An 11,988-nucleotide genomic window follows, 5' to 3' on the forward strand; every position below is an offset into this window, starting at 1 on the left:
CCCCCCCAAACAGCTGAGATATATTTCTGGGACTTCAGTTGCTGTCTGTGGGTGCCTGGCCAGCCCTTTCACACCTCCACCCCTCCTACCAGTCTCTATGTGGTCTCCACCTTTAGTCCTTGGGTATCAGGGTTCTCTCCTGTGAGTTTTCCATTGATTATTCAGGAAGCCTTTCTGTATTTCAGTTGTATTTCCAGCTTTTTCCTGGGAGCATGTCCATGCAGCATCCACCTACTCTGCCGCCATTTTTAATCTCCCATGTCTAATCTTAAGGGGACTCTTTTTAGAAAAAACAACAACAACACCTACCTATTATCCCACACTCTTAAAGACATGACTGCATCCTTGGGTCCAAATTCCTCATTTGCATTCTTGGGATGTTGACCTTGGTAAATTCTTTCATCTTTCCAAGGCTTAATTTCCCCATTAATAAGATTAGCATATTATAGTCCTTATGGATTTTCTGTGAGAATTACATGAAATAACTTATGTGAAGTGTCTAAAACAGACAAAAACTTAGTAGGTGGAGTATTGTTATTATGATTAAATGTTGTCATGTTTTCTTGAATACTGATTTAACAGGTCATATTTAACTTACTTATATAAAAGAATCTGGAGAAACCTTAAAGAGTCTGATTTTCAACCACGATTTTTTAAAAGAACCTTACATATTTGAACTTTTTAGTTTCTTGTAATGTTATATGCTGGACTCCAAATTTTGTTCTCAGATGCACCAAAGACTACAAAACATCCTTTGTTAATGATGGGGAAGAAACAGCTTCTTCAGAAACAAGACTTGATCATGCAAGAGTTTATAGATTTATGTCCAGATCTTTTATTTAAAAAAGAGAAAAAGCCTTTCTTTAGAGTTAGAAATGTTTCTCAAACCACTATAGAAAAACAATTATGATTCTCCACTTTTTGTTTTTATTGCTGGGTTTAAAAGGATGACTCTCTACAATGCCAACACCAGGAGGATATTATTTCACAAATAAGAGCCCAGCATGACATTTATGAGAAAGCCGGGGTCCTCCTGTGCAAAGCTAATTGGTGCTTAGCCAATGGGCTCCGGGCATTACTGGACTTATCAGACACAGAGAAGAGGGTTGCCTGTACCTGCGGAACTTCAGAAAATGCTCACGTCTTGTCCTAGCAGGACACATCTGTGGCCATCAAAGAGCAAACAGAGTTTAAAGATGAAGTATCTTCCCCAATTCCCTTCCATCTTGGCCATCTATTGCTTCTGCCTGCTACAGCATCCCTCCTCAGGTAAGAGGACCCCTTCATCAGACCCTAGCTGGCCTGAGCTCTAAGGAAGACTGAGATGCCCCTTGATCCTTCTGGAGGGAGGCAAACTTTATTCCCCCACCTGCCCCTATTTCCACCCTTTCAATTTCTGGCTTCTCGTTTGTCTCTAGCCTTTAAGAGAGGGTCGACAGAGCTAGATATCACAGCCTTTTACTAAAGCAGGCAACTTTCCCTTGTTGAATGGTCTCACACAGCTCCTGCCGCTGTCCTGAGGATGTGCCTGCTGAAACTGCGAGAGAAAGGACTTGGGGAAATCCCAACTTCTTAGGAAGAGAACTAGAGACTGTAGAATTGAGATTACAGACTGGAGATTAGGGGCATTTGGAGAGGGGTAGGGTAGGAGTGCGCACAGGAAAAGGGAATCTTTTCATAGCCTTGTGGGCTCCCAGGAGGCAGGATCCCTGAAACCCCAGCGGAGGTCCCACTGCTTCCAGGTTGGGGCGTTGTCCGAGGTGCTGACTGGAGTCGCTTCATTAACTGCCTAGAACCAATGGTTTGTAGGGAACCAGTGCGTTTGTATGGGGTCAGTAGTCTGAATCCATTACCCATCTCAGGTAATTCTCCGTATAACGCAGGGAAGGATGTGGTGGCAGAACAGCTGGGCTGTAAACACGAACTGTTTAGAATTTTGATTTAGGGGAGTAGAAATCTTTGAAAATATATTTAAACAGAAAATATATTTCAAACAGTACGTGTGTTTTTTAACTGTGTCGTATAACCACAACACCTAAGTATTTCAAGGAACTGTGAAAGTCACTTGATTAGCCTCTCATGGAGAACAAGGATTTCCTCTGTTATTTTCCTATGTGATAACTTTCAGTAAATCCCAGTGCACTACCAGCCTGAGATAGCCAGTAGCTGCCTCCTTTGGGCTCCAATAGAATCTTGTTTCTATCACACTTTTGTACATTTATTGTCTTTTATATATCTGTATATATTTATAGCCACCTCCCTCATTTTTCTGTTTGACTTCATGTTCCCTGAGGATATGGTCTTTGTGGTTGTATTGATAACACAGAACCTATTAATAACTCTTTATAGGACTGGTTTGAATTAATTTGCATTTTTGAATGGCACCAACCATCAAGAACTTCTTTACACTAAACTGAAATCTGATCACATGTAACTTCTAACCATTAACCCTAGCTCTTTCCTTTGGGGATGTACAGAATAAGTCCAATAACTCTCAGGACAGTTCTCAATATATTTGGAGGTAATTAACATATGCTTCCTAATTTTTCTCTTTGTCAAAGAAAACTATGTTTGGCTCCTTTTATTCTACCACACATCGTACTATTTCAAGTAGGACTATTACCTTTCAAGATTTGGACACTATTATTTGAATATTTCAAGATTTGGACACTATTATTTGAAAACTAAGGTTGCCTTAGTTTTTAGCTTTTTCTTGACTCATAGAAAGATTTCAGGGAGCAAAATATCAATTTTCATTTTAAAATATATAGTCTACTCTTGGGCCAGATATTTCTTTTCTCACATTTAAAAATCTAAGTTCAGAGTTTTGTATTTATCCCACTTAATTTCATCTGGTTAGTTTTGACCTATTTAGTTGATTCTTCCAATTGCAGTATTAGCTACTTCTCCAAGTGTTGTATCACGTGAAAATGAGATGAAGACTTCATTTAGGTCAGATACAAGTTGCCTGGCACAGGGTCCATCTGCATGTTGGAAGCAACCTTTCCCACAACCCTACCCCTGAAGAGTCTAATGAAGCACAGAGCCAGGCATCCATATTTCTTAAATGTTCCAAGAGTGATTTTGATGCACATACTTGACACCATTTCCTGGTACTTCATCTTCATAAGTTCCATCAAAATATAAATTAAGTTGTTGCCTAGGCATTTTTGCCCTTTTTCCTGACTTGATAATTCTTGTACTGTTAACTCCTGATAAATAGAAAATCAAGTTATTTCAATTAATTTTGGTGCAAATCTCATGTTTGCTAGTGGTAGGTAAAGTGTGTGTTTTTTGTCAATCCTTTTTAACAGCATTGGATTTATAGAATCTCTGTATGTTTTTCATGGGAAAGATTTAAAAGTTAATGCTATGACTTCTTTTCTCCTAATTGATATTTTTATGATTTCTCACAATAGGATATACTCAACCTTTAGATGATTCTCCAGATGGCGTGGATATTGTGCAGCTGGAGGTACACTGTTGTTCAGTAACGTGAGGTTTTTATTTAGTCTTGGCCTTGAAAATATCATGTGGGTAATGTTCACTTAAAACTATTTTAAGAACAGATACTTGGCTGCAGCAGGACTCACTATTGTCATTTTCATGGCCTCATTTAAGGCATCCGGAGAATTTTGTTGAAATGTATTGCCACTGTGTGAGAAGATAATACAAGGCTCATAAATGGGACAATTTTAGAATTATATGTGTTGTAATAGAATGCTATGGACTAATGAATTTATACTTAACTTTGATTCATTTTCCTCATTTTTTAGCGACTGGCACATTGGGCAACTCTTTCTAGTCAACCTAAGGTAAAAAAAAAAAAAGCCATCCTATTATGATAAATTTTAGTTATAACATGTTTATGCCATAATTGATATCTGAAATAACTGCACTATTTTGCTACCTACAGGAGAATTTTATGTGTGTTTGTGTAAGAATATAGTTTTAGGAAATAACAACTGAATCTCTTAAATAATTTACTGTACGTTATTTGTAGTTCATCTGCATTCTTTTAATTACCATAATCACATATGCATATATAATTAAATTAATTGAATATGTTATGTTATAGCATAACATGAATTACAAATTGATATATTGTGATTTGATAGTTCTCCAAAACAATGGATTTCATGTAAAGGACCTAGGAATAACTATAGTAGCCACAACAGAAATATTTCAGTGGGTACAAAGTAAATGTTGATTTATTCTAAAGTGCAAGAGAGTGGTATCAAGGAAGAGTCCATGATTCTTAGCATAGACTATATGTTTTTACTTTGAGCAACATCTCTTCCTCCTTTACCTCTCCTAACTCACAGTAGCCCATGCTCCAGCCACAGTGAACTTCTTACCATTTCCCACAGGCACCAGGCCCTTATGTCTTTGCACAGGCTTTTCTTTAGGCAAAATGCCTTTGCCTCCTTTGCCGGCTGTGGTTAATATCCCAGACTGTAAAGCCAAAGTACCTGGGCTCAAAACCCACATCTATTTAACCTTAGTAGGTATCTTAATTGCTCTGTGTCTCAGTTTCACCATCTGTAATATGGGAATAATAGCTGTAATAGCCTCACAATATTATGTAAGTAATGTTCACTTAAATTGTTCTAATATTTGTGAAGTAATTTCAACAGTGTCTACAAGATAGAAAGTGACAGCACTTAAGTGCTAGCTGTTATCATTGTTTCTTTTTTTCATTTATCTTTATTGTTGAAAGTATTATAGATGTCCCCTTTTCCCCATATTGATTCTTATTCCCCCCCCCATTGATTCTTGATTAAATGAATTTCCATTCTTCAAGACTTAAACATCACGTTCTCTCTTAAACTTTGTAAGTATATCGTGCCCATCTCTTCTCATTTTCAGTTTACCATTATGCATATGTTTGAAGACAATTGTCATCTCTCATCTTTAGAACTAATCATTACAACCTTGATACCCAGAGCAAAAATCCAGGGTAAGAGAGTTCTCCATCTCCTTGCCGCTGCCTTCTCATTCACACCAAAAGGACTTCCTTATCCCTCAGACCAAGGCTGTGGGGGTGCCCCTTCATAAGCACAGGAAGTACAAGTGTGGCTGTCACATATACTACCTTCAGTACTAAATTGGGTTGTGTGATTCCCCAGTTGCAAAGGTCCACTTGGATGAATTTCCTTCCATTGTCTGCATTTTCCCATAGCTGATTCTGTTCATTGTTTCCAATTGCAAAAGAGCAAGGCATTGCTCAGTGAACACAGCTAACAATATTTTACTAGAGAAAGCTATTAATAGAGAGACTGCGGCTCTTCTTCCTTGAAGTGTAACTTTCAACGTGTCACTTCCTCTCCTGGGCTTTGGTTTCCTCTCCCACCCAGTGTCTGCGTGTCTTGCGTGGTTCTAAGTCCCCTTCCAGTGCTGGTCTCCAGGAGAGTCCCGGTCTGTGTCTCTAGGGAACTTTCATAACAAGGCCACTCAAAAAGCATTACAACCTGCGAACTGCAGCACTCTTGGTGTTTTGTGCTTCTGGTCACTATGTGGGATCAGAAGAATTTAGATGGGAAAGGGGGCAACGGATTCTTATGAACACAGCCCTACCATTCCTATATTTGAAAAAGGTCCTCATTGAAAGCATGCCATGTGCCAGGGGCTAAGGATATACAGTAGTGATCAACATAGACAAAACTACCTGTTCTCATGGAACTTACATTGTAGTTAGGGAAATAAATAATTTAGATGAGTACATTTAAACTTTTTTTTCTTTTTAGAGTAAAAAATAAAAGGAAGGTGCATATAAAATGTTGAGAGTGGTGTTTAGCATCTGAAAAAACATCTTTGTATTTCTTTTTGTTTTGTTTTTTGTCTGAAAGGTAATGGTAAAAAATTGATACACTTGGTACCAAAAAAACCACACAATTGTTCACCCAGTACGTTTTCAGAACACACACACACACACACACACACACACACACACACACACACAGCAAACAGATGCTGACAAGGAGACCAAAAACTATAAAATAGTAAATGGTAAATTTTAGAATTTATAATAAGAAAATAGAGGAACTCGCCACAGAACCTCTGCTATTAATGATGTTGGAATTATATGGGGTGGGCAAAGTAGGTTTACAGTTGGAAGTACACGAAACACAGAATCTATTCTTATATTTTGATTAATTGTATTATTTTCCATATGAACAACTGCAAACCTACTTTGCCCACCCCCTGTAGTGTGTGTCTGTGCCCATATGTAATATGTGCATGTATGTACATGACAGAGAGAGAGAGAATGTGTAGATATTGGTTGCTGCAGAAACTCTCCACAAAGTTTACAGGGAGGTGTAATCATATTCAGAGCAACAAAATTAGAAGTGTTATTAAAAACTTTTTATTTCTGTGTTAATGGATTTTAAGCTGATTCAATAATGTTTAAATGTGAATGAGATATGAATGATCAATAGCAGCCAAATCAATATACTTAAAAGTGCATTCACAGTAATCATCTCTAGCAATTTTATAAAATACAGACATGGAATCCTGTACTATCATTTTGTGAGAGCCCTCTTCACAGCATCCTTGGGTGGAATATGCTGCCCACACACCTTTTTCCAGGTTCTCATCTGTGCAAACAAGGGCAGGTGGTGCTCTAACAAGGACTTAGAAATGAAAAGCTATGCTTTGTGCAAGAACAGTGAAGATTCATATTGAATGTTTTAGGGGAAAAAGTTTGGTCAATTGGAACCAACCATTTAAAAAGCTGAATTCTAGGATATACCCAGCAGCAAATTGAAAATTGGAATCATTATTTTGTTCCAATTCTGTATCAGATGGTTATCTGGGAATAGATTCTGGTATCTCTTCTATACATCATGGAGTATGTTTTCACCTGAAGCTTGAAAAGGTAAAATGAGATTAAGTTTTAAAATAATGGTGTATTGCTGCCAACTTAGTTATTCATAAGATCCTGCATCACTATAATCTTATTCAGTTTGTGTAATGAATTTCTTTTTAGCTTGATAATTTATTTCATAATATTAAGGTAAATCCTATATATCTCATGGTATAACTTATCCTGAAAACTTTATCAGTTACCTGCCACAGGAAAATTCCATGTAACTTACCCTCACAATTCTCTTTCCAGGATAATCGAGACATATACAAAAGGGTGAGTACCGCCCAGCCCACTAGCAAGGGCATGCAACTTCTACTTTGTAGCAAGTGACACAATACTAAAATGAACCTTTTTTTTTTTTTTTCTTATTCAGTTTCTATTTGACTACTCCAGAACTCGGGAGCCAACACAGCCAGTTAACACTGGGGTCGGTATTGTATTGTAATCGTCTTTGTAAAAGTCCCTCCACTCTGCATGCCTTTATTCCTTCCTAATTAATACGTGCGGATCAGCAAGTCTGAGACACTCTCTGTGTAACCTTTCCCAGGCCTGTAGGGACTACACGTCTCCCTCCCTAGGTTGGAGTGCGAGGAGGCTGACAGATCTAGAAAGAGAGAGAATAAATTATAAAAAAGGAAACATAAGTAAGAAATCACTTTTCATTATGCACTTAAACAGATGTACAAGAAGAACCTGACAAACGGAACTCTATTTATATTGTCCCATATTACCCTCTGTTCTTAAAATTATGAAAAGTGTTTTGTGACGTGTAAAGCACCATACCCCCCAATAGTGATCCATGGATGTTCTTTTTTCGTAACCGTCACAATGTGTGGGTGCTGTTCAAATAATAAACATCACCTCTAACTTTATTAGCATAAACTTGAGTTACCCTCGGGTACAGGTTGTGTAAGTGAATTTCTGCAGGGTTTGATTTGAGAATTATTAGAATCATAGAATAAATTTAACTCAGGTGCCCTGTCACAACAACTGAAATTTGACCATTAGAAAGTCACTTATTTATGTAATCAAGGCTTTCCAAGTCTTCAAGAAGACCCTTAAAAAACCCAGCAAAGTACTTTTTCCCCCTAAGAGGCAAAGATTCACAAGTAGTACCGGTTTGGGAATGGGAATCAAGGAATGATGGGGATTTTCTCAAGAAAAGCCATGGGCACTGCAAGTGGGGGTGGGGGTGGGGGTGTGCAATGGAAGGGAAAATGAACATGGTCTGTGACACAAATTATACTTTACTCTGAGTCACCCTTCTCAGGAGGATTCAGAAAGACTAGGTAAGACACAGGTCTGTGTCTGAGTGCCGGTGGGGAGTCACAGACAAGAAGTCTGGGAAAATAAATGCATCGGGGAGAGAGGGTCAGGGTGCTGCCTTCCCAGTTGGTCCCTTAGATCAGGAGAGCACACCTGGAGGGCAGAAGGACCTGCGTGGAGATGCTTCTTCGGAACAATGCACTCCACACCAGAAGCACGGAAAACTTGGGGCCAATGCAGATAAAAGTCTGGTTTATCCTAAGGGAATATTTTTAAGTGATGTGTTGGAATTGAAACCTGCTATCCAAGCAGGCGCGTCTTTATTGAAAACATAAAATTTCAAGCTCAGGCTCGGAAATGATATTACTCTGAAAATTAAACCCATTTGTAATGGAGTGAGTGGAAAGGATGCGAATAACGCTGGGCTCTGGCCCCGCTGCCTGGAGCCTCACAGCGCCCATCTGTTGCAGTTTCCTCCGGTGCGCCCTTTAATGCGGCTGGCCGCCAAGCTCGCCAATGGAAAGATGAAGAGATTTCTACAGCGCGTATGTGCTTTTTTCTTCCGCCATATTTCATGCCGGTAAAGGTACATTTAACCAGGGTATATGCGTGTCTTCGCCTTGGAACAGGCTTGCATTTTCTCCTTAAGTCTATGTCTCCATGCGGGAGGGAACTCTGGCCCATTGACCTTACACAAGTTACTTAACCTCCCCCAGCCACAGTCTCCTCCACCGAAACCTTCCACTGCCCCTCATGGCTCCGTCCTCTCCACTGCTGACCTCCTCATCCACATTTTTGTTGTTAATCCTCACCGGAGGATATTTTTTCCATTGATTTTTAGAGAGAGTGGAAGGGAGGGGGAGAGACAGAGAGAAACATTCATGCAAGAGAGACACATTGATTGGTTGCCTCCCCACGAGCCTGCCATCAGGGCCACAGATGGAGCCTACAACCGAGGTATGTGCCCTTGATTGGAATCCAACAGGGTCCTTCAGTCGGCCAGCCTGCACTCTGTCCACTGAGCCAAACTGGCCAGGGCTTCATCCACATTTTTGTTTTGTTTTGTTTTAGCTTTTGTGTTGTCTGCCACCTTTCCTGTCCCTCTTCCTCTTGACATGAACATTTGCCTTGGTGGCCCTCTGCCTCCCATTGCCCCACCCGCCCTTTTGCCCATAACTCAGAGCTTTGTTTTTATTTTCTTAGGGGGAAAAAGTAAGTTTAGAAATTGCCAGTTTCAGTAATAGCTGAACCTCAAAATCTTCATCAAGGTTTGTTGCATGGTAGCAAAAAGAAAACTTCTTTTGAACATTGTGACCCCAAGTCAGGTGACCAATGCATCCCAGGATGCCCAGGACTTTCCTGGTTTTATCTCTGAAAATCCCAAGACCCTCAGGAAACTGCTCAATTCCTGAGAAATCTGTTGGACACCCCAAGCACAGGGAGCAGTTTTTCTGATCTGACCACAGCTCTCCAGGGTGGGTCTTGCCTCCAGTGGTCTGCCAGATTCACAGGCAAAGATAAGCTGAAGAAGCTGAAATGCCTTATCTGGGATATGTGTCTAAACCAGGGGTCAATTTCAAGTTGAGGCTGTTGAGAAGAGCAAGCTAATATAACATTGTCCAGGACACAAATGGTAACTCAATCAAGAAATCATGCTTGCTTTCCTGAACAGGAAATTGAAATTGGCCACATAGCTGTGCCCTTGAACAGAGAGGTGCAGAATCCCAGCAGAATAACAGCTGGCCTCACGGATGTGGTTCCTGTGAAATTAACCTGTGTCTTTTCCTTCACAGGATCCGGGGGCTGTGGCACTTGACTTTACCAAGAAGGTATGTGAGCCTTGTGGAGAACACAACCTCCCAAGAAAGATCTGCGAGAGGACAGGGAAGTACTTGGAGTTGGGCCACCTTGACCATCCTCTGGCTGTGAATAGCTCATCTCCAGTCTTGTGGATGCGTCACCTGGGGCCATCTGTCCTGGAATTGGCTTTCTCTGTCTCAGGGCCCTCATGCCAGTTGTACCAAGTGGCACAGACCCTATATACCTGTGCTTCTCCGCGTTGACAGTGCATTAAAGATATCTGGGGACCTTGTCAAAGTCTGGAGATTTGGTAGGGGCCTGTGAATGTGCATGTCTAACAAGTTCTCAGGTGTTATTGATGCTTTGGGACTGGGGACCACACTTTGAAAACTGCTGTCTTAGACATCATTGAGAGGCCTTGGGCACAACATGGTTTCATAATGGTTTGTGTTTTTATGTTGTAGGATCACGCTGCTACCCGGGGACGACCATTTTTTCTTTTCAGGGTACAACATGTTTTTCTGTTTTTAACCCTGATTCCCTCCTGCTGAATGAGCAGAGCGGGCCCCACGATGAACTGGTGAACAATTGTGGGGACTCTATAACTCTTTAGTTAGGGGGTGACCCTCAAAGTTTTCTCCTACAAAGTCAGCGCTTGTAAAGGAAAGGGTCCACCAGGACACAGGCTGAGAGCACCAGGGCTCTGGGAGCACAGGGGTGGGAAGTGGGAGTTCTAGTGATGGACAGACACGAGGGCCAACCAGAGTCTGAGTCTGTTTCTGACCATGAAGGTCTGGGTACCTGGCTCTAAAACACACTGGCAAGAGGAGTCTAGTGCCATCCTCTCCTCCTTCCCAGGGGACTTGAGCTTCTTGCAAAGATCATGGAGCCAGAGAATTATCTCTTGGTATTTGACCTGCCAATCACCCGCTTTGTTTCAACCCCTAAATACTCAAATGTTTGCATCAGAAAAATGTGCAAATCAGCCAGACTTGTACCCGTCAAACTGCATTCTGTGGGCCATTGGTGCTAAGAGCTGCTATGCAAAGATCAACTCAGATTAGAAAACACTGCACCCAACATTCCTGGGGGTTTATAATGCACACTAATGTGTCTGGCAGAAAACAACCTGTTTAACTTGAATTTATCATATGTTGTTTCCCAAACTGTTTTGGCTATGGAAACGCTTCTCAACCCTCATGCCTCCCCACATACACCTTTTTAATCTGCATGACCTGTTAGTACTTGTTCTCTGGAAACAGTGGGTCTCCATGATGTCTTTAGGGTGAGAAGTCCTGTGACAAATAGGTTGAGGACTGTCCTGCCACATAAACAGAGGCTAAGGGGTGGAGTGAAGGAGGGGGGACAGTGTCTGGGCTAGAGTGATGGAGTGCAGACGGTTTCTAAGCAGGTAGGGTCTTGGAGCTCTGCCATAGAGGACCTACAGACTGAGACAGGGCTGAGGCTCACCCAGTGAGCCCCCCAGGAGTCTGCTGACACCTTAGTTAGGAGAACAAGGCCTTAGGGCTCATGAAGAAAGAATCTGAAACCAAGAAACAGGTTCCGGGCAGTTTTGTTCCAATGTTTCTAAGTTGCTCCTTTTTTTTTTCCAGCCAAGGAATGGAAGAAACACTGAACACCCAGTAGGATAGACCAAGGTCAGCCCATTACAGCTTTTTACCTCCAAGGAAATGTTATGAGTCTGACAGGGAGTAGTGAGAGGCAGCCAGAGGAGTGATAGTTCAAAGAAAGGAGAGCTACATGGAACTCTTGAGGACCTTCTGCCCCATCCCCTTTCCTGCTCTCAGCACCACAGAGCCCCCATTCCAGCCGGCCCTGGACAAACACTGCAGCCTTCACTTCGTGCTGGCTCTTTGCAAGGGAGCTGTCTTCGGCTGCCTTTGAGGGGCTGGAAGCTCCACTTGGCCCATCCGGTTCTCTGTGAATTCTCACCCGGCTCTTCTAATGAGGAAAAAAACTACCCTGGGATGCTTGGGGCAGGGTATAAGCTCCCTATAGTGGGAACATTCCAGAGTACAGCCAGACAAGGC

The 11,988-nt window shown here is 41.4% G+C and overlaps 1 protein-coding gene across 1 annotated transcript; it reads left to right on the forward strand.

Moving 5' to 3' along the window:
• Positions 1 to 1,196: 1,196 nt before the first annotated feature.
• NMS (neuromedin S) lies at positions 1,197 to 11,589 on the forward strand (the record flags this gene model as incomplete). Its single annotated transcript, XM_079792231.1, has 9 exons — positions 1,197 to 1,269; positions 3,420 to 3,475; positions 3,777 to 3,815; positions 7,121 to 7,144; positions 7,245 to 7,298; positions 8,608 to 8,682; positions 9,931 to 9,966; positions 10,402 to 10,443; positions 11,551 to 11,589. The coding sequence occupies 9 exons, from the start codon at positions 1,197 to 1,199 to the stop codon at positions 11,587 to 11,589; spliced, it is 438 nt and encodes a 145-aa protein (XP_079648357.1).
• Positions 11,590 to 11,988: the final 399 nt, after the last annotated feature.

The sequence above is a fragment of the Cnephaeus nilssonii genome (assembly GCF_951640355.1).
Source record: "Cnephaeus nilssonii genome assembly, chromosome: 15".
NCBI lineage: Eukaryota > Metazoa > Chordata > Mammalia > Chiroptera > Vespertilionidae > Cnephaeus > Cnephaeus nilssonii.